Source organism: Hemicordylus capensis, chromosome 3 (assembly GCF_027244095.1).
Source record: "Hemicordylus capensis ecotype Gifberg chromosome 3, rHemCap1.1.pri, whole genome shotgun sequence".
NCBI classification, from domain to species: Eukaryota; Metazoa; Chordata; class Lepidosauria; order Squamata; family Cordylidae; genus Hemicordylus; species Hemicordylus capensis.
The window spans coordinates 4,097,271-4,120,689 of NC_069659.1; the positions used below are offsets into that span (position 1 = coordinate 4,097,271).

The 23,419-nt window shown below is 45.8% G+C and overlaps 1 protein-coding gene across 1 annotated transcript in view; it reads right to left on the reverse strand.

The window, feature by feature from the left end:
- Window positions 1–3,236: 3,236 nt before the first annotated feature.
- The window catches only part of LOC128349733 (disintegrin and metalloproteinase domain-containing protein 9-like), a 113,055-nt gene continuing 92,872 nt past the window's right edge, over window positions 3,237–23,419 (reverse strand). Inside the window, exons 18-23 of the mRNA XM_053306559.1 lie at window positions 21,799–21,979; window positions 21,133–21,210; window positions 8,045–8,156; window positions 4,703–4,802; window positions 4,498–4,546; window positions 3,237–3,423 (exon numbers count right to left, since the gene is read on the reverse strand). Coding sequence (XP_053162534.1) covers window positions 3,373–3,423; window positions 4,498–4,546; window positions 4,703–4,802; window positions 8,045–8,156; window positions 21,133–21,210; window positions 21,799–21,979 — 571 coding nt within the window. The 3' untranslated portion in view covers window positions 3,237–3,372. The remainder of the gene's footprint in view (window positions 3,424–4,497; window positions 4,547–4,702; window positions 4,803–8,044; window positions 8,157–21,132; window positions 21,211–21,798; window positions 21,980–23,419) is intronic.

The window sequence follows — 23,419 nt, forward strand, 5'->3', positions numbered from 1 at the left end:
CATCTTCTCTGCACTGCCTTCCTCTTGAGCTGCAGCAGGGTATTGACTGGCAGCTCCCGATGAGTCAGGATGTGGGTGATAAACCTTCAAGGAAATAAAGTGGTGGTCATTTCAACATATCTCCTCTTGTCTTTCTTCTTGGTTGTGTCTTGGGTTTGTCCCTCTTGGGCTTGAGGAACATATAATAATAAAAGAACAATTGATGTAGCACCTTTTAAACTAACTGGTGTTTTAATGCATCAGCTTCTGTGGATTATAACCCACGTCTTCAGATGTAGGGTGAGAGCAAGTTAGTCAGTTCCGGCATTTGGTGGCAAACATTTACAATGGTTTGATGCATACTAGCTAGCAAAGAGTAAACAAATAACAAATAAAGAGGAGAGATGACCACGTGCCTGTGTATTGTTGCTTTGAAGAAAAGCCAAGTACTTTTCCGAAGATAATTTAAATTTCATTATTTGTTTTCAATAAAGATCTAGTTGTATTAAAGATCATCCTAATTTATTATGTCCCCATAACTCAAGGAGATTTCTCCAGAAGAAATGTAACATTTTTTATGTATGCAACCACGGCGGCTAGGATAGTATATGTGCAGAAACGGAAAGACACTAAAATGCCCTCAAAAGAAGACTGGTTGATAAAATTTTTGGAATATGCTGAGATAGCAAAGCTTACAGCACTTATAAGGGATGAAATTTTGGAATCTTTCAAAGAAGATTGGGAACCATTTTTGCTTTACTTAAAGAACTATTTTTCTAATATGGACTTTTCAGCAGGGTTTGAAATATAGTAATAACAGCAGGTTGGGTTGGGTAAAATCGAGTAGTAATGTGGAGTATCTATGTTTTGAATTATTATAGCAATGGTTTATATGTATAGTTAATGTGAACTGTGCAGATAGGTAAGCAGGAAGTCAATATTTACTTAGTTAAATAAACAAATGTAATTTGAATGTAAAGCTATTGTAAAAGCCAATAAAAAATTTAAAATGCAAAAAAAATAAATTATGTTCTCACAAACCTTCATTTAAACATTGTATGTGCTTGTATTTAATTTGTCTGAGTTGTCTCTTAAAGAACGGAAAAATCCTAACCCCCAATTTCTTTATGAGGCTGAAAGTAAACTCCTTAGAATAGACATTTATTATATTTAGTTTGAATTGTGTAGATAAAGTCTCTTGGGGGTGTGTGTGGAATGATCACTCAGGGGAATTGCTACTCAAAATGCTTGGCAAATATCATCAAGCACACAGAAAAGTTCCTGCTCAATGGAAAGAAGTTTACGTTTCTGCACAGAAGATCATTGGGTCTCATGTTGAAAAGAGTACTCATTTCCATCCTCGCTTAGCATTGGTACAAGCTCTTGTACAGGCTGCATTTGCCACCAAATCCTTACAAATGACAAAGCAGGCAAGGCATTTCTCTTTCCTTCACTGAATATTAGTAATATCAGGACCATAAGCCAACATGTATTCTGTGCTGATCGTGGTGAATATCATGTTCCAGTCCAAGGGTTGGTTCAGGCTCTGTTGCTTGTACAATGCATCTTATAGGTACATTTAATAAATACATTGTATTAAAACAGCAGTATATGAAAAGTCTCCAGTAGACCTCAGAGAGTGCCTTCTTCTGCACAATCCCCACCGCACATTAAGGCCACCTGAGGAGGTCCGTCTCCAGTTACCACCGGTATGTCTGGTGGCGACTCAGAGGCGGGGTCTTCTCTGTAGCAGTTGCTCCTGCTGGCCTATGGAATGCACTCCCGGCAGACATCTGTCGCTTGAGTTCCTCCTTGATGGCCTTCAGGGGAGCCTGGCCTTCCAGGGTTTTAACACTGTTTTGAATGTTTTAATTGTCAATGGTTTTATATTGTTTTTAAATTGTTTTGTAATTATTGTTTTTAAAGGACTGATTTGCAGGTTTTATTTTTGTTGCTTATTATAGATAACAAATAAATAATAATAACTAGCCTACCAGCATAGAGCATCTGTGCGCTTTTTGGAGCCGGCTGTTCCCTCCTGCCCCACTCTCTCTTGCCCTTCCTTCCCCTCCCTTCTGCCCCACTCTCTCTGCCCCGCACTCTCTTGCCCGCCCTCCCCCTCCTTCCTGCTCCACTCTCTTGCCCTCCCTTCCCAACGGGAGCCCGGGGCTTTGCACTGTCTCCTGTTTCCCACTCACTCCTCTCGCAGGCGCCTCTTCTGGCCATCCTGCTGCCGCCGCCTCCCGGGCCACTCCCAGCGGTCAGGCCAGGCTCCGCCACTGCCGCCACCACCTTGTCCTTTCCCGGGACGGCCTGACTTAGCCAGGCCGTCCTGCCGCCTCCTGGCGGCCAGCCGAGTCCAGCTCCTCAAGCTGTTGTGCGGCCCGCCACCAATACCGCCCGCTGCCATTTTTTCTTGCCCGCAACTCTCACCCTTTGGCAGCGGAACTCTCACAATGTGTCGCGAGAATTCCGCCCCCAAATCCAGGACACGCATGCCGGCTAAGAGAATTAAATATATAGATAGCCTTCGATTTCCCCAGCAAGAGCAGAGGGGATCTGCCTCTCTTCAGTCTGTCTGATCCCTAGTGGTACAAATACCTATCTGATAAGCCCCTTTGATGTACGTAGAGAATAGTATAGAAGACATCAGGGAGAAATTTGATGTCAATAAAACTGCAACCCTTTGGTTTCTAGAAGCAAGAGGGTGAGGTGGGAACGTCTGGAAAGAGGAGCTGGAAGCAACATTTTCAAAACAGCTGGGGAAGAGTAGGCCGTTCACAAAACTCTAAGAAGGGGGTGGGGTGGGGGGTGAGTGAGCACCGTGAAGGAACACGGGCACGCTGGGGCAGAGCGGGAGAAAAAGAGAGCCTTCGTGTGCAGCCAGGCTGGAAAAGTACAGATGCTTGGAATGGAATTTCCTTTTGAGTCAACTTGCATAGGATAGGAGTGAGCGGGCAGAGTGTGCTCTTCTGCCTGCCTTTCCAGCCACTTTTCATCCTCTGTTCTTCCTACAGAAAGGGCAATCTGGTAGAGAAGCACTGCATTTGCTCACCTTCTTCCGCCCTCCTCAACTTTGTCCCCTCTCTGACCTCTAGCCTTCCCTTTCACTGCTGGCATGTCCACTGTAAGCTCTTGGGGGGTCTACCTTTGTGGCTGGCTGGCTATTTATTTATATGCTGTCCTTCGAAAAACAGCTCAGGGCAGGTCACAATCAAAGAGGAAACCGTTTAAAATATCAACATACAACAAACAAATAAATAAAACCATTTAAAATATTGACACAAAACTCATTTAAAAAACCATTAAAGCCACTTAAATATTATTAAAAGCCAAGCTGAAGTGGTGGGTGGTGGGGTCTTTAGGGCTTCTTCTGCTCTGCAGCAAGGTAGTCTATGCCTCAGAAGATGCAGCATCTTTCGACAGTTGGCTTTTAATTGACTCCTAAAAGAGAAGAAATGGCCATTAGCCCCTTAGGCTTGCTGAGTGCCTCTGCCTGCTGTGACACTGAAGGCACAAGTCCATGGCCACCACAGGGCCCCTGCAGAGTCCGACCCCTTTTTATTGCACTGGGAAGCTCAAGACTCCCTGGCCTTTGTTCAGGACAGCTAGAGGTCTTCCCCAGCCATGGTTCATGTAATTGCCCATTTCCAAAGGAGCGGTTTTGTTTTTTCTTGCACCATTTTCCAAATCTGAAACATACATCATTTCAGCACAGTGAAAGTGCACAAAATGTGATGGTGGCAAGCAGAGCCAGAACGGCACCTGCCTGATTTCTAGGTAGAAATGTGAACATTTCTGTCCTCTCCACAACTTTCAGAGTTAATTCTGGAATGGGAGCACATGCATGTGCACATTTTCTCTCTCCGCGTTACCGACATGCACGTATGTGTTGATGGAAGGCTGCAAAAAATGCAGTCGATGCAATCAGGCTTAAGAGCACACCCAAATTCTTTTTTGTGCCATGCCTTACTGATGCACATGCACACTCCTTCATACCACACAAAAAGAATCTTGAGACTCCTAGATGTAGAGACAGCAGCAGCAGCAGCGGGAGGGGGTAAGAGCCTCCTGGATTTTTTTACTAGCAAGCGAACACAAAGCGGGAGTGTGCTTAGTTCCTGAACTTGGGTAGGATGCTTGTCCTACCCTATTCCTCATTGTGTGAATGAGCCTCAAGTTTGTTCCTTCTCCTAGGATGAGGATGACAGATACTTACATACCACTTTTCAACAAAAGTTTCCAAAGCCGTTTACACAGAGAAATAAAAATAAATAAAGATGGATTTCCTATTCATTTGCTCCACCTTCCAGCCCCACTCACTGACTTATCCAGAACCAGGACAGAAATTGCGATGTTGAAGGAAGCACTTGAAACCTTGGTGAACCATCAACATCTCAAAGGCTTCCTCCTTCTCATTTGGTGGCGATGTTGCTTTTCTCAAAAGGAGAAGAGAAAAATTGAGCTGGAAGGTCTTCTGGATTAGGACCTTCCAGAAAAGAGGTTTCAGTAACTTACTGTATCTTCTTGTTCTGCCGGTATGTTTTTCTTGTTCATGCTGGCAAACCTATTAATGCAAAGCACAGGAAAGTTAATGGACGTTTAGGCAAAAACTTGTTGAATGACTAGAAAGTTGAGTATTGTCTTGTTTTGAGGTAGAAAACAAGCAACACTCCCAAAGCCTTGTCATGTAGTAGCAAGAATGAAGGGAATGTGTACTTACCAAATCTTCAATTTCTGTCTCTTAAATGCGGCAACAAAGCCCAGTGCAACAAGAGCCAGCCCAACCAGGATAACTATTGCAATTATGAGACCGACAGCCACTGCCAGGGGGAAGAGAAAGAACATCATATTTTGTGCCTAGAGGCACAGATTGGTGCACCAGTTAAGCCTGCACCCAGTCACTCTCTCATGCACAAATACTTCTATGGGGACCAGATGGGAAATCTTTCACATTGGCTTTGGAATCTGGCTCCTACTTCATTCACAGCAGGGAGTAGCCAACTATTTGAGAAGGCAGGGACATCCTGCAGGGTCAGCGCTGATGTAATTTGGAATAGAAAAGAGGGGCAAAGGGGAAGAGTTGCAGTAGGATGCAAAGGGTATCTGTGGTATTTTGGAGTTCATTTGTCCAGAGGCGTAACTAGGGAAAACGGCGCCCGGGGCAAGCACTGAAATTGCGCCCCCCCGCCGCCCCCCCAACATACATCTGACTGACACACATGTTTCAGAAAACTTTTATTTTAAAATTTTTAAAAAAAATTTGATAAAAAATTACCAAAATTACCAAAAATTTCAAAATGCACTACATACTTAGGTTTTTCCTCGCAACAACCCTGTTAAGTTGGCTTGTATCTCAAACATCAGAATTATGATGCAATGATGATTATTATGATTATGATGCCCCTCCCTCACGCCCTGGTTCTGTTCCTGACTTTCCCTTGTGAGTGACTGTATTTTAACAAAACGAAAACCAAGGACTCCAAAGTAAGTCGAGGGACTAGGGTGATAGTGCTAAAGACTCCTTATTCTCCCGCTGTTAAAGAAAGACTCCCCTTTTCCAAAACCGCACGCTATTTACACCAGAAAAGATTTCAAATGGAGGGGGAAGCATTTATGCATTTATGCTTTGTTTTATGTTACGATTTCAAAGTTAGAAAAACTATAAAAGGGCCATTTTAGAGAAGATATGCACTGCCTTAGTTGCAAATCCTGCTTTTTTGAGATTCCCTGCAATTGAATAAAGCGATAATATACACCTTTGCTATTTAAATTGGTTGGAGAGTATTTATGACAATAAGAAATGAAATGGCATTTCAGATGCAACATTGGTTGCCTAAGACCACTCAGATTTAACTAATCTTCATCACATTGACAAAAAGAGCAATTAAAATTAAAATCCATGACTAAAACCAAACCACTTTGGGGTTGTTTTTAATGAAAGGTGGTATATAAATTTAACAATAAATGTTTAGAAGTATATACTTTCACCCCCTGCCCAACCTACAATTAATTCCAGCTTATTTTCAAAGGGCTTCAAGTTTTATTTACAAATTGCTTGGCAGCACCAATGTTTAAGTAATCGCTAATTGCTCCTAATGATAGTTCTACTTATTGTTAAATTTATATACCACCTTTCATTAAAACATTCTCTGTTCATCTGATTTTCAGTCTGGTTAATTAAATCAGTGGAGGTTTAGACTTTCCTGATGGGCTGAAACAGCTAATCCATTTTGATGATGACATATAATTAAATTAGCTTGCATTACATAGTGAAAAAGTCCAGGAAGGGAGAGATGGGGGGATGTGGAACCCAAGGTTCCACATCCCCCCATCTCCCCCTCCCTGAACCTTTTCAGTTAAAATGTGGTTAGATTATAGGGGAGGAAGGACTTGAATGAGCAAAAAGGGGAACTGGTTCGGGCGTTCAGGAAGTTGTCCAGAAGAGGGAGTTGTTCAGGAAGTTTGCTCTGGTGCGTGTCCTCCTCTCGACGCATGCGCGACTGGTGGCGGGGCGCGCCAGGGAGTGAGAGTCAGAGACTTGGACTACAAAGACACCGCAGCGCCCAGTGCTGGATGAGCAATGCCAATGGGGGGGGGGCGGCGCCGGGACCGGGGGAGGGGGACTGCTGTGCAAAAAATAAAATAAAATTAAATTAAATTAAAAAAAAAAATTCCGGCAAATCGGCGGGGGCACTTTTTGGCGCCCCCTGCCAAGTGGCGCCCAGGGCACGTGCCCCCCCTGCCCCCCTATAGTTACGCCTATGCATTTGTCACACACACACTTGCAGAACAAACTAGTTCTTGTGGATAGGAGGACTTTCCTAAGGGAGTTAGTTCCCGTCTCTGGCTCTGGGAAGGCAGAACTGAAAAGCCCTTCCTCAGAGGTGGGCCTACCAGTCCCTAGGATGGCTAAGCAATGATTTTGAAGGGACACTCTGTAAAAACAAACAAACTCAGGAACTCTAATAAAAAAAGGAGCAAAGAACACAATTTCCAGAAGGGAAAACACATAGCTTAGAGGCAATGAATAAGCAGAAACAACAAGAGCAAGTTGGACTGGCCCTGTTTGAACAAAGAGAAACAAAGATGAGAAGAAGACTGGAGAGACAAGCCGTGAAGAAAAGCCACGGTGAACATAACGTCCTCTTTTCCCTGGGGAAAACAGGAGTTCACCAGGGAAGAATTTAGTTCTCTTGCGCCCTTAGTGGGGAGGCAACCGTTCTCAGATGGGATATAAAATAGTCGTGCGTATCTCCCAGGGAGGGAAATCTCCTTTGCCCACATACCCCAGCAGTTACCAAGCTTAAGGACTGACCAAAGGACCCAGTGGCCAAAGGCTGCTTCAGCTGCAGCGTACTGGCACCAAGTTTATAGTTCCTGAAAAAGACATATTCCAAGTGGCAACCAGCTACACCATTACTATTACTACTGCTGTGAATATTTATATACTGCTTTTCAACAATGTACCCAAAGCTTTTTACATAGAAAAATAACCAAGGTGTTTTACTGTCCCCCCCCAAATTTTGCTCACAATCTACATATTATTTCAAGGAGGGCTCTGTGAGAGACTGCTGCAGAAGCAGCTGCACCTCTGGCTGAGTGAGCTAGAATACTGTTTTGGGTTTAAGAACACAAGAACAGCCCTGCTAGATCAGCCCCAAGGCCCACCACGTCCAGCATCCTGTTTCCCACAGTGACCCACCAGATGCCTCTGGGAAGCCCACAGGCAGGAGTTGAGGGCCTGCCCTCTCTCTTGCCATTGATCTCCTTGCAACTGGTATTGAGAGGCATCCTGCCTCTGAGGTTGGAGGTGGCCTATAGCCCTCTAACTAGTAGCCGATGATAGACCTGTCCTCCATGTTAATCTTGTTAATCTGAGGACAAGCATGACAAGACAATGGCTTGTACTGGGAGGACCAACACACCAAAGCACAGGTAAAAACCTTCACAAACCATTCAGGGAAATGTTCCAAGACGCCAACAGCACTCTTCAGTGATGGGAGCGGACCAATCCCTTTGGAATCAAAGAGCCAAATGAGCAGGAAAGAAAACAGATGCTTACTCGTGTAGGGTGGAGGCGGCCCACTGTCGACACTACCTCCATATCCTCGGCCTTCGCAGAAAGGAGGGGCCCATCCATAACTGCAATGGCAGTTTTTCTTGCTATTGCACACCTGAAATACAACAAGTGCATGGCAGCAAATAAAGATAGCAAACTGCAAATAAGCTCCTGTATTCACCCTCTGCCAGGACAAATACCTGAAATCCAAGCACTTTATGTTGGCTGAGAATGGCAAAGGTGTGTTTATGTTGCCCCTTTTGCCAACAGAATGCATGGAAGTGAAAATATCAGCCTTCCTGATCATGAAATCCTTCCATGCATTTCAGTGAGAAAAATACTGACTGAAATTCAATCAATCAATCAATCAATCAATCAATCAGCCAATCATCTTTATTATGGTCCTAGACCAGCATAAAACAATACAAAAGGGCACAAATCATCTATCTATCTATCTAACTAGTATCTTTCAGCCCGTTAAATTAACGGGCGCTAGTAGCCTGTTCCACCCTCCCCAGCCACATCCTCCTGCCCGGGCACTCCACCTCCTCCGGCCGGGGCCCTCAGCAGGGCCCGCTTACCCAGGGCTCCGGCTACCCCCGGGCCTGCCGTCTTCCCTGGCCTCCCCTGCCGCCTCCTCCTGGCGGGGGCCCTCCGCCTCCTCTGGCCGAGGCCGCGGCTCGGCTGCTGGCTCGGCCACAGCGTGTCTGATGCCGTCTTTCCCCTCCCCGCGGCCGGGCCGGACCCGCCGCTGCTGTCTTTCCCCTCCCCCACCTGGGCCTCCTCCTCCAGCCGCGGTGGGGTTGCCCTGGCCGGTGGCGCTGCTGCCGCCGGGTCCCGCTCCTGCTGCGGAGGGGCCGGCTCCTCCAGGCAGCTTCTCTCCCCCTCACGGAAGTGACAGTGCGCCACCTTGCGGCCTGGGCCCTCCGCCGCAACTCATCCTCTGGCCTCGGCCGCTGCTTCCCTTACCGCAGCCGGGCCGGACCTGCCGCCACTGCCTTGTCCTTCCCTGCAACAGGGCCGGTCCCGCCGCTGCCGTCTCTGCCCTCCCCGCAGTCCGTCCAGTCCCGCGGCCGCCGCCTTCCTGCGGCCGGGCCGGCCATCCTGCCAACATGGCCGCCTGGTGCCTGCAGTCGTGTCTCCCTCAGCTGTTCTGGGCATGCGCTCCGCGCATGCCCAGAACAGCTGAGGGAGACACGGATGCAGACACCAGAGACATGGGCGCACACCCTGGGTTCTTATTATATAGGATTCTCCTGGGAGTGCCTTGGAATGTGCAACCCAGCGCTCAGCTGATTGGCTGGGCCGCAGACGTGCCTGATTGGCTGAGGAGCACCCAGGAGGATTGGTCGCCACAGCGGTGGAGGCAAGGCCAAGGAGGGGGGAAAGAAAGTGGTGGTGGGGAGAAGTGGTGGTGGGGAGGAGAGGCGGCTGGGCCCGGAAGTGGAGACTGGGACAGAAGGTGGTGGTGGGGGGAAGAGGTAACCGCCAGCCCCAAAGAGCGCACAGATGCTCTGTGCGGGGTTGGCAAGCAGTAATATAAAAGCAATAGCAATCTATAAAACTAAAGCAAATAAAGCATTGTAGAGTTATACAATTTACCACTGGAGGGTATAAGACCTAGATACATGTGGAATCCAACCAGGTACAGAACCGTATTAAAACTGATTATAAGAGAGTGTATTAAAATGATATATTAAAATGATACTATATTAGAAATGGTAATATATTATATATTATAAAATGCTACTATATTATAAATTGATTCTATATTTAAAATTGTACAAATGATACTATCTCTCTCTCTCTCTCTCTCTCTCTCTCTATATATATATATACACAGAGAGAGAGAGAGAGAGAGAGAGAGAGACTATATTAAAGATTATAATAAATACCAATTACAGATTACTGTGTTAAAATGATAAAAGTAAGTATATAAGTATATTTAAAATTGTACAAATGATACTATCTCTCTCTCTCTCTCTCTCTCTCTCTCTATATATATATATACACAGAGAGAGAGAGAGATACTATATTAAAGATTATAATAAATACCAATTACAGATTACTGTGTTAAAATGATAAAAGTAAGTATATAAGTATATTTAAAATTGTACAAATGATACTCTCTCTCTCTCTCTCTCTCTCTCTCTCTATATATATATATATATATACAGAGAGAGAGAGAGAGAGAGACTATATTAAAGATTATAATAAATACCAATTACAGATTACTGTGTTAAAATGATAAAAGTAAGTGTGGGCTTCAATGTTCATTTACTATACTACTGGCATAAACTATAAAGCTTACAAATTAAAAAACTGAGGACTGAAAGGTCAGAAAATTCGTGCTGCAGCAGGGCTGCAAGTGGCTAACTCTCTGGACAAAGCTTGGAGGCTGTCAGTCAGGGTCCGACGAATCCTGCACGCTGCTGTGCAGAACTTGGCAGTATTATATGTGACGGCAGGTTCTGCATCAGAAAGCAGCAACCAGATGTAAAAATGGCTTGGACACCCAGGGAACTTGAAAAGTAGCGGCAGGATGAAACTGGCACGACTGTCTCATTAGAAGGGGCAGTGAAGAAGGACATGCACTGTGGTTTCGACCTGCCCAGTGTCACAAGGGCATAGTCTTTCTGCGATTGGGGTCTTTCTAAACCTGCCTTCTAATACAGCAGAGGGAGGGCATGACATCGGGCATGGGTGAAGGCCCTCTTGTGGTTTGTGACTTCCAGTTGGGCCAAATAGGTAGCGGGGGAGACAAGGTATCCAAATCTTTCCGAAATAAGGAAGTTTGGGTCCCTGGCTAAGTTCCTGATGGTCTATGTAGCTGAAATTCATGGAAGCAAATTCTTGTTAATACAAGATGTTCTGGTAAGAACTAATCTGCCTACTTTCCTTTCACTATCCCTACAACTGGACTAAATTTGGTCCAAATTGCTTAATTCACAATTTAGCCCACTTGCGTCTCAAATGTCCATGTGTCTGCCATCTTGAATTGGGGTGGATGACATCATCATAAACTATTTATTTATTTATTTAACTTGTATACCGCCCAAACTTTCATCTCTGGGCGGTTAAATATGCTCTTGGGCCATCCTTATGTGTCCCTACACCTGTAGGAAATTTGGTTGAAATCTGTTAGGTGGTTCACAACTCTTGTGCTTCTATGATTTATGCATCTGCCATCTTGGACTGGGGTGGAAGACATCATTACAAACTACACCACTGAAGTGTCCCTATGTGTCACTCACAATCGGGTTCAAATCGGTTAGCCGGTTCACTTGAGCTTCAATGTTTATGCATCTGCCATCTTGAATTGGGGTGGATGACATAATATGATTGTACCCAATTGGGTTCATATTGGTCCAGGCATTGCAAAGTTGATGGGTGGGACAGACACATGGAATGACAGGTGATCTCATAAGCCTACTGAAAAGTAGGCTAAAAAGGTATGCGAAGAACCCACAGGAAAGAAACAAGTGATTGGAAGACCAGGTCCCTATTTAATGATTCCTGGATAACATTGTTACTATCTTAGAAACAACATGTCATGAAGACTGGCAGAACTGATTGGCTTTTTAAGGATTTGCCATTTGTAGTTTGTTTTAATAACAAATAACAAGCCTCATTCTTTGGTTTCTTTGTTTCTTGGTTTTCTTGTACTCAGCCTCAAATGGCAGGAAATAGGGTTGTTGTTGCTTTAAAAAATTAGTAATAATCCATAAGGGCCAGAGGGCAGCGTACATGGTTTTGGGGCAGCTGGGCCTCTCCAGCAGGCCTCAGCCAGACGGCTTGACCCCTGCTCTATGGCTGCTGACAGCAGAGAGGAGAGCTGGTCTTGTGGTAGCAAGCATGACTTGTTCTCTTAGCTAAGCAGGGTCTACCCGGGTTACATATGAATGGGAGACTTGATGTGTGAGCACTGGAAGAGATTCCCCTTAAGGGATGGAGCCATTCTGGGAAGAGAGCAGAAGGTTCCAAGTTCCCTCCCTGGCAGCATCTCCAAAATAAGGCTGAGAGAGACTCCTGCCTGCAACTTTGGAGAAGCTGCTGCCAGTCTGTGTAGGTAATAATGAGCTAGATCGACCAATGGTCTGATCCAGTATATGGCAGCTTCCTACGTTCCACCTTGACTAGTGCCTAACTTGTCTTTCAGGAAGCCTCTGCATGCAATAAAAATGCCCCAGGGGCTGATTGTGTTGGACTAATTTCCCAAAGCAACTGGCCTCACCACCCCCGTTGGTTGCTCTCCAAAATACAGGAAGACCAGCAAGGACAAGACTTGGGCCAAGAATCCTTTCCTGGCCATTCCCAGAGCTTTCCCATACCTTCTGCTCTTTGGTCTGAAGGACAGCTCAATTGAATACACAACCTAAGAAGCCCCAGAAAGCCTGAGGTTGCAATCTTAGTGTTATTCATTCCCAGGCCTGGGGTCCAGTGGTGCCCAAAGCTGATAAAAAGCACCTCTGGCCACCACCTCAAGCTGGGACACCAGGGAGAGGTTCAGATCCAGAAGCACCCCCAGACTGCACATCTGTACTTTCCGGGGGGAGCGTTACCCCATCTAGAACCGGCAAATCAAAATCTCCTCCCGAGTTTTGACCCCACACAATGAGTACCTCCGTCTTATCTGGATTCAGCCTCAGTTTGTTATCCCTCATCCAGGCCATTACTGCCCCCAGGCAGGCATTTAGGGAGGTTATGCCTTCTCCTGATGATGTCAACATGGAGAAATAGATTTGGGTGTCATCAGCATATTGCTAACACCTTGCACCAAATCTCCGGATGATCTCTCCCAGCGGTTTCATGTAGATGTTAAACAACATCGGAGACAATATGGAACACTGAGGGACACCATACGAAAGTTCAGATGTCGAAGAACAACAGTCTCCAAGAGACACCATCTGGAATCTGCCAGTGAGGTAGGAGCAAAGCAGTGCCTCCCACCCTCAATCCCCTCAGATGTTCCAGAAGGCAGAGGCGTAACGATAGGGGGGGCAGGGGGGGCATGTGCCCCAGGCGCCATCTTTCCCGGTCACATGGGGGGGCGCCGCCATGACCCCCGCCGATCCCCCAAATTAATTTTTTTTAAAAAAATAATGCTGGCCTGGCTTGGCTGCAGGCGCCGCGGCGAGCACCAGTAGTTTTCAAATCACCATTCAAATCACAGTTCAAAAGTTCAAAGACGAGCGAGCCAGGCGCCAGCCAGCGAGCGGGGCTTGCTTCGCCTCCGGGGGCTGGCCTTGCGCACCGCCTGGATTCTTCCTGCTGCAGGAGGAAGTGAAGGAACGAAGGGGAAAGGCAGGACACGCTGCTCACCTCGCCGCCCCAGCCCCGGGAAGCGGCGGCACGGGGAGCCCGCAGGCGAGAGGCAGCCGAAGCACGGTGCAGGGCGCACAGCCCAAGCTGGCCGCCTCGCCGCTGAGGATGGCCCGGAAGGCCACTTGAGGTACTAGAATTCCCCACGCGCACATCACCCTCCCCTTGTTTAGCGGCAGAAAAGCTGCCGCCCTCCCTTTGTTTAGCGGCAGAAAAGCGGCAGAAAAGCTGCTAATGTTTCTCAGCAGCCGCCACCAGAGTCCTCTTCCCCCCGCCATAGCAATTTATTAGTAACCGGCCAGGCCAGCCTTTCCCGCCCGCCTCTCTGCCGCTGCTGCAAAAAGAGCTCACTCACTTTTGCCTCCACGCTCTCCTCGGCTTCTTGCAGCCTGAGCTTGCAGCTCCCCGCCTGAGCAGCCCAGCAGCAGTAGCAGCACTACTGCCACACTCTTCACTGATCTCTCTCTGTACTTTAGTGCTCTCTTTGGGAAACTCCCCCCCCCCACCAGAAACAAATTTCCTACATTTCAGTCCACATAGACTGAAGTTAAATGCTTACTTTTTCGGGGAGGGGGGAGAGAGAGAACGCACGGCAAACACAATTGACACCGGTTTACCCTTGCCATCGGCACTCCCAACACATCTGGTGGGATGGGATCCCCCGCCGCCGCCACCCCCCCTTAGAATTAGTCAGGATCTCCATAGTAAATATATTTAATCAAATAGATTCCTGCGGAAGTCTTCCTCCATAAGCACACAGTTTTGTCCTTTAAACATGTCAAAAATCACAAAATCTAATTAAAAACTAATAGAAGCGCCGTGTTTTGTTAATTTTTTCGAACTGACTATATAAATCGCTCGGCTCAGCTTTCCTTACCCCGCCCGCCCCCAACACGGAACGGAAGCAAATTCATTTCACTGTGGCTCCCCCCACCCCCTCACATTAGATGAGAGATTTCTCCTGGCTGCCCGGTTTTTAAATACGATGTGTCAGGATGCGGAGCCAATGTTGTTTTTGCAGACAAGTGGTAATAACAAAACAGCTATTTATGCAAGCCCATTAGAGCTGCCGCAGGAGCAGCCTTTGCCTGGCAGTTAAACAAATATTTAACTTTGCAATTTTGAAGCACCCCTGGCTGCAACCGCTGTTTTAGCTTTTACAGCTAAACTTTTACAGTGCATATGCAGTGGGTGTCTTTCCAGTCCCACTTAGACTGCCCAAGGGAAGTGGGTAAAGCGCGGCTGAAGAAGGGACTCAACCGAGCTGGGCTGGCTCGTCAAACGCAGAGAGATTCAGTTACAAACTATTGGCAAGGAGGACTTGGGGCTGAGAATGATCCGGCTCTTATAATATTTATGCTGCTTCCAATATTCTGATTGCGGGGCGGGGGCAGAAGGGGAAGGGATTCCTTTTTTTTTTAACGTTGTGCAAAAGCTGACGAAGGTAAGGTAGGTTGGAGTGTATTTGCAGTGTTTAGTGACACCGTTCCATTGTGCATTACATACAAAATGTTTTCTTTTTGGACTGTTTAGCTGGAATACTGTTGTCATTCATCCCCACCCACTACCTCACTCCTTTAACCCCCCCAACCCCAAAACACGACATAACAACTGTTGTGGGTTTGATCCCTTAAGATCAAAAGTCCAGGCACAACTGCAGGGGCTAAAATTCTGGTGCAGTGAACATATGATGCAGAGGGGAGCAATTTAGCATTCTCTTGTTATTAATCTTGTATTGAACAAAGTTGCCACAGTACCCCAACATCCCTCTAGGACTTTCCCTTTCATGTACCAAATGAGGATTAAATGAATCTTAAAAAACAGAAACCCATAACAGTCCTCCTGATGCTTTTAGGCTAGAGAGCAGAGCTGTGTTTCTTCATCCAACTATGCAGACAGACAGATATAGAACATTAAACTTGCAACCCTACAATATTTTGTAAGAGGGACATGATAAGATGATGATGATGATTATTATTATTATCATCATCATCATCATTTATTCTGTTTCTATACCGCCCTTCCAAAAACAGCTCAGGGCAGTTTACACAGAGAAATAATAAATAAATTTAGGTAATTAAATGGTTTAAAGAGTACCTTCAATTGGTAGTAGCTCTAGGTGCTAAACATTCAAGATTATAATGCTATCTATGCACACTTACTTGGGAATAAGTCCCTTTGAACTGAATAGGACTGACTTAATTAAACACAGAACTGGGCATTGCCCTTCTACCACCATTCAATGCAAATCATAAAATTAGAACTGGAGAAGATATCAAATTGTCCTTATACATGCAAGACTCCACAGGTAGAAATAGCAATGCTCACTAAAACTAGTATCCAAGCTAAGATTGAAAAGACATTTTTGAATAGAAGTTGAGCAGAGGGTAAAACAATTCAGTTGTACTGTTTGGGTGGTGAACATCATTGACTGACTGTTTACAGATGTCTACTAATCTTTCCAACTTTGAGAACACTCTAAATGCTGCCACTCTAAATGCTGCAAGCTGTCACTCGTATAAAGATGCTATGCTTTACACTGCTATTGGCATAACAAAACACTACTTAAATAATTCATTGCAGTACTTTTCTATAGCAGGTGTTAGGCCATATTTCTTAAGGTTTCCTCCGATGCAGTGATTAGATTGGTAGTAAGAGAAAACTGAAATATGTTTTGCTAAGTTGTGTCCCCTTCAGGAATTACTTCTGCTTTTTAAAGTTGGTATTATGGCTAGTCATAATACTATGGTTATTTATTGCATTCTTGGTAACTTTTGAGGCAATATTATGGTAAAATAAAAGTTTTCTGAAAGATGCATGTCATGAAGTCGGCAATGGTATACTCGATTGCTCGGGGTGGGAAGTGGGTTGCATGCAATCCAAGCGGCGGATCGGGATCAGGGCTGCGAAGCGCTTGGCCTCGGCCGTGTGGCATCGAGGAAGTTCACCGTCAAAAGAAGTGGGTCCTTCGTCGCGTTTTACTTGGAAAGATTGAAGTTCGTGGATTTCCAGATTAAAGCCTCATTTCTGGGGAAGGCCGTTTAGCTGAACTCGAGATTTATTTCTGAGTAAAGGTTCAGCGGGGAAAGGTTGTCCCAGAAGCTTTGGGGATGCTTGCTGAACCCTTTGAGTTCAATGGGCCTCCCTTACTCCTAAGTAAGTGTGCATAGTCTGCAGCCTTAAGGATGGCAGCCTGCTTCCCAATCCAAACAAATACTTCCTTGGGAATCAATGGAGTTTAGATCCATGCAGCATGGCAAAATCTGTTGCAGTGGGATGTTAGACCGTGAATTTATTTATTGTTATTTGTTTATTGTTAAATTTGTATACCGCCTTTCATTAAAACAATAGCAAGGCGGAATTGCCAAACTAGGAGTTTTACTACTAGTAGTAATCCTGTATTACTTTATTACTGGATTAAAAAGAGTGTAATCTCCAGTGCAGAGTGGAGCTAAATGTCTGAGCTGCAAGTCTCTGGTTCGAATATCATCTCGGTTTCCTTAGGCAGCCTCAGCCTCAGTTTCCCATCTGTAAAACGTATTTTACAAGTCTACCTTGCAGGGTTGTTATAAAGATGACAGAGCTGGCCTCTGGGTTTTTCAGCACTTTGAGCTAGAATTCAGTGGAAGGGATTCACTTCCCACCAGTTTTCTTATTGCAAAAACCCGTTGGCTTTGGTTGTCCTTTTACTCTAGAGGAATCCCATTACAGTCAACGGGGAGGAAGTCAAAGCTGCAAACAACATAGGAACAGAGGAAACTGCCTTATATTGAGTTATTTTTTTACATTTTAATTTTATTTTTTACATTTTATATCCCACTCTTCCTCCAAGGAGCCCAGAGCGGTGTACTACATACTTGAGTTTCTCTTTCACAACAACCCTGTGAAGTAGGTTAGGCTGAGAGAGAAGTGACTGGCCCAGAGTCACCCAGCTGAATGGGGATTTGAACTCGGGTCTCCCCGGTCCTAGTCCAGTATTTAGTTTGTGTGTCAGTCAGACGTATGTTGGGGGGGCGGCGGGGGGGCACCATTTCAGTGCTTGCCCCGGGCGCCGTTTTCCCTAGTTACGCCTCTGCCAGAAGGATACTATGGTCGATAGTATCAAAAGCCGCCAAGAGATCCAAAAGGGCCAACAGAGTCACACTTCCTCTCTCAATTCCCAACTGGAGATCATCCATCAGGCCGACCAAGACAGTCTCCACCCCATAGCCCGCCTGAAAGCCAGTCTGAAATGGGTCTAGATAATCAGTTTCCTCCAAGACCACCTGGAGTTTGGAGGTCACCACCTTCTCTATCACCTTGCCCAACCATGGAAGGTTGGAGAAAGACCTGTAATTATTTAACTCTGAGGGATCCAAGGCAGGCTTCTTCAGAAGCAGTCTAACGATTGCCTCCTTAAGACAAAGGGGCATCGTGTCCTCCTTCAGAAAAGCATTTATGATCTCTACCAGGCCCTCTACAGCCTCCCTGCCAGATAGTATAAACCATGTTGGGCAAGGATCAAGAAGGCAGATGGTAGGCCACACCATTCCAATCAGCTTGTCCACATCCTCAGGAGTCATGAAACTGAAACTGTATACCAAGGGGCCAATTTCCAAGTGGGTCAGAAAGGATGCTTAGGAGCGATCGTGTCCACTGCCCTGGTGAGTTGATTATTCAAATTTTCCACCAGAGTGTCGACAGGGTCACCAGCAGAGCCAACATTAAATCCCTCTAAGGCTTCTTGGAATTCTATTGGATCCAGTAACTTTCTCGGGTGGACCATCTGCAGAGGTGGGATGTGGTCGTGAGTCCAACCTTAACCAGATGGTGGAATGTCCATGACAATGGGGAAATCACAGGAGTCCCCACCCACCCACAGACCACCTTTCAGAGTGAAAGACCAGATCCCGAGACCACCTGGGATAGGCCCATAGTTGTCATGGCCGCTATGAACTCCTGAGCCGATCCGGATAAATTGGTCCCAAGGTGAACATTGAAGTCCCCCAGCACCACAAGCCTGGGAGACTCCAACATCAAGCCTGAGACCAAGTCCGTCAGCTCAGTTAGGGACTCTGTCGGGCAGCAAGGCAATCGGCACACCAACAGAAGTCCCAGTCTATCCCTGGTCTCCAAACTTAGGTACACACATTCAACCTACTGATAGGTTTCCGGGAAAAATACAAAGTGCTAGTTATAACTTATAAAGCCCTAAACGGCTTAGGCCCTGGGTATTTGAGAGAATGTCTTCTTCATTATGATCCCCACCATCCATTGTGGTCGTCCATGGAGGTCCGTCTCCAGTAGCTGCCAGTTCATCTGGTGGCCACACAGAGACGGGGCCTTCTCAGCTGCTGCCCCGGGACTATGGAATGCGCTCCCTATTGACATACGATCCTCCCCATCTCTGACATTTTTTAAAAAATACTTAAAACCCCATCTTTTTACTCCAGCTTTTTAATAGGTTTTTAATTCTGTGATTGACTTTTAAATTGTTAGTTTTTAATTGTTTTATATGTTTTTTTATATGTGTTTTTAACTGTTTTATCATTTTGAACCAGAGGCATGAGTTTGGGGCGGTATAAAAGTGTAATAAATAAATAAAATAAATAATAAAATAAATATGGTCAGACACTTCGACAGGGATCCTGGCAAGGGAGATATTGCTCTTGTAGACCACAGCCACTCCATCTCCCTGCCCACTTCCCCCTCCCCTGCTCCTCAACAGAGTACCCTGGAGGAAGAAGCTGAGACCAGACTGGGCCACCAGTCTCTCCCAACCAGGTCTCCCTAATACATACCAGATCGTCCCTTTCATCCAGAATCAGATCATGGATGATTTCAGGTTTATTCTGGACTGACCTGGCATTACAAAGGAGCAAGAGGAGGTGGTTATCATTGCTTTCCAAGGTCAAAAAGTTGGCAGGACAGCCAGAAGTTTCTGGTTTCCCTTCCCCTGCAACGGCCTGCTGATCTGTCAACGTTACTTCTTCTATTCCCCACCACCACTGGAATAGCTGCCCCATAATCAGTGGATACACCCCTTGTCTCCCCAACTCCAGACAGACCCAGACACATTGAAGCTCAACTCACCCAAGATTTCAAAGAGAAGCCCAGTTATAATACCCGCCCTCTTTTACACACCCACAAGGGATCTTGAGCTAAACAGCCTGGCCCTTACCCTTGTTATCCCCCAAAAGGGTGACCCCCTTCGGTGGCAACCCCGCTGGTGTTGGGCCTGCTGCCACAGGCAGCATTCCTATAAAGCCCAAGGCTGAGCAGGTGACCCGAGGAACTGCTGAGTCACCCAGGAGCTGGTCCCAATCCTGCACACACTCCCCACAGATGTTAACCAGAGGCAGCAGCCCCACAGGGGAAACAGGAGCAGGCAGGCAACAGCAGAAGGAGCCCACAGCACCCACCTGATGCACCCAATTCATGACCGTGATCAAGAAAGAAATCCCATGATCTTTGACATACTGTTATGAAATTCTGTGCATATTGAGCTCCTCCTGAAAAAGTTCAATGAACTCTTAGGAACATAGGAAACTCCCATATACTGAGTCAGACCATTGGTCTATCTAGTTAATTATTGTCTTTACAGAGTGGCAGTGGCTTCTCCAAGGTTGCAGGCAGGAGTCTCTCTCAGCCCTCTCTTGGAGCTGCTGCCAGGGAGGGAACTTGGAACCTCCTGCTCTTCCCAGAGCGGCTTCATCCCCTGAGGGGAATATCTTGCAGTGCTCACACTTGTAGTCTCCCATTCATATGCAACCAGGGCTGACCCTGCTTAGCTAAGGGGACAAGTCATGCTCTCCTCTCTTAAGACCAGCCTCTTAATAACAGGCACTGGTTCCTTTTACTCAGGAAGAATGGCATCCTGCCCACTCACAGACCCCGCCTTCCCTCTCCTCTGCAGGTTAAGTTCTCTGGGCCAATGAGCTTCTCTGTGTGTGCAGTGAAGGAGGAGGGCCACAGATCTTGCCTTTCCAGAGTACTGAGGAGGGCTGCAATGGGTTGCAGCACATGTCAGGACTCAGGAGAAGAAAATGGCAAGTGTGCCTAGACATCGTTGCTGCCCTCTGGAAGATTCTGAGCTTCTTTGGCCTTGGGTATCATCATTCTCCTTGACAAGGGGGCAGGCAGAAAGAGGCATCTCCAAGTGAGAGGCTTTGAACCCATCTGGAGACGTTGTCCTTTTACTAGTAAGTCTACTGTATTAGTCACCTTAAGTGGTACAGCGGGGAAATGCGTGACTAACAAGCAGAAGGTTGCCAGTTCAGATCTCCACTGGTACTATATCGGGCAGCAGCGATATAGGAAGATGCTGAAAAGTATCATCTCACACTGTGAGGGAGGAGGCCATGGTCAGCCCCTCCTGTATTCTACCAAAGACAACCACAGGGCTCTGTGGGCGCCAGAAGTCAAAATCGACGTGACGGCACACTTTACCTTTACCTACTGTATTTACCTGAATCCAACTTTCCCCCCAAGTTCTCTCATGTTAGAACTTGGTGGGGTGGGTCATCTTAAATTCAGAGCCTTTTATACAATTATTTCTATTCAGGTAAATACATCTTCTCTTCTGATATTATGGTAATTTCCAGCCTTCATCTACTGATTGGAAATAAATAAAATCAATTATAACTTTACTGGCCGTTGCTTGTTTGAGTTAAAGCTGTCTGAAATTCTTTGATGTTTAGAATATACTCAGAATGTGGTTTTCACATCATGCCTGAATCAGTCTGGCTTGAAGAAAGGTCTCCCAGGATGGAAACAGCTTTGTTACTTACCCCTCTGTTGTTGCATTTTGAGAAATCGCAGTCAAACTTGAGAACTGCCCGGTCAACGCACGATCTATTGATGCATATCTGGGAAAGGATGTACAAAATGTTAATTACATCACACACTGGCAGCAGGATGGCTTGTATTCTCGGACACCGGGACTTCTGGAAAATATTCCTGGGCTACCATCAAAGAGGAGAGAGTGTTCTACTCTCTTGATTCCCTGCTGGCATTTATTCACTGCTTTTAAAAAACTTCAATAACTGCTCTAAGTCATGAGGGCGGTTGTGTGTGATTGACACAAAGGCCAGCAATTTCATACAGTGGAAATCCAGCTTCTGCTACTAACCAAACAAATAAGTTTCCCCTGAGGGCAATCTGAGGGAGAAAAAGTATGTGTGTGTGATGAGTGTGCTCCCACAGTGGCTCACTGCTGAAATTCATCCCTTCCTAAGCAGACAATTGCTGGCAGAACCAGAAATGGCTTGCTGAAGAACAGCAGAGCTACAGTCGCTCAGAGCTGCAGTCTGATGCATATCCCTCCTAAGATGTTTATCTGTTAATATGATTTGGTGTTGATCAATTAAAACAATGGAGAAAACCGTGAGATTTGAAAAAGGGCTGGGTTCCCTAACACAGGCAAGGGGGCCGGCCAGGAGTGTAGCCGGAGTTACCTTGTCTGAACCACAGGCTGTTCCATCTTTCACTGCTCCGACATCAACATCTTTCCCGAGATGAAATTCTGTGCCCCAGCACCAGGTCTGCTCCACTGGGGTCTGAACTACAGCTTGCCCAGTTGAGAATTTTGGAATTTGTTTAATATTAGTGCACTGGACCCTCCCACAAAAGACATCCCTGAAAGAGAAGAAAAGAAGAACGTATGGCTTCTGATCCACTCTGGGGAATAGCTACTGAACGCTACCCCAAGATTCAAATGGGAATATCCCCTGCTAACTGGGCAAAGAGGCACCTTTTCCCATGGTGATTCTCTTTATTGAGCAGGGGGAGAGTAACTGGCCCTCTCCCCTCCCCCCCAGCACAGTACCTCTAGTGACTCTTGCTGGTGTCTATCTTGTGTTTTGTTTTAGATTGAGAGCCCTTTTGGGACAGGGCACCATCTTATCTCTCTATCTCTCTACCTCTCTATTTATTTATTATTTCTCTATGTAAACCACCCTGAACCATTTTTGGAAGGGCGGTATAGAAATTGAATTAATAAATAATAATAATAATAATAATAATAACAACAACAACAACAACAACCCCCAGTGAGGCACTACCTTGACGTGGTTGTGGGGCTTGTGTGTTCTGATGAAGGTGAGAGCTATGCCAGAGGTCCAACCATACTGGACAGGTCTCACCAGAGGAACCAGACAAAGAGTGCCTCTCCCATCAACAATATGGTGAGACGTAACTTTAATAAATCTATACCGGATCGGTCGTCGCCAGGGTCAACAAGGACCGCGCCAGATGCTATAGTCCCTGGACATCTGGTGGCAAGTGGGCTACAGGACTCAGGATCTTCAGTTGAGCAACCAGGGCTGGAGACAGCAAAGCTACTGGAAGAAACGTCGCTTAACCGAAAAAAATCTACAAAAAATGCCAACAAGGAAATAATGATCTGATATTACAAGTCTAGTCCAACTAGAAGAGGTTATTTAAAAAGAATGTACCAAATTTGGAAAGAGAAGCATCCAGATACAGAAATAACAGAACAAAGGCTAGCAGACCAGAGAAGATTCATAATAAGAAATAAAGTATTCACAGAAGTTGAGCTGGAAGAACTGCAAAGAGCAACACAGGCTCAAGATATGGAAGAAGAATTACCACCAACTGAAGCAGTTGCTCAGGCGCAGATGGAGGAGGTGTTGGAAATAGAGGATACCACCGTTGCTGAACTGTTTCAAAATCAAAACCAGGCAACCTCCCCTTTGCCTTCACCTCAAAAACCCAAATGCCGTTTAACAGAAAAGCAACAAGAACTCAAGCAAAAAATAACTGAGCACATGAACCAAACAACCACCAGGGTTCGACTTCCCGCTCTAAAAACAGTTGCCAAAAAACAACTTGCTCAGGCATTAAAAGATGTCAATGCTGCACTTGCAGAAATAACAACCAATAATTTGCAAGAAACAAACCAACTAATGTACAGTGCAGCAACAATAACAACACAAGAGCTCGGATATAAGATCAGTGGACCTGTAAAAAAAGAAATCAGTACATCACCTAAATGGAAGATGAGACTAGAAAATAAAATCTCCAGGCTTAGATCAGATGCTAGTAAATTGAAAGATA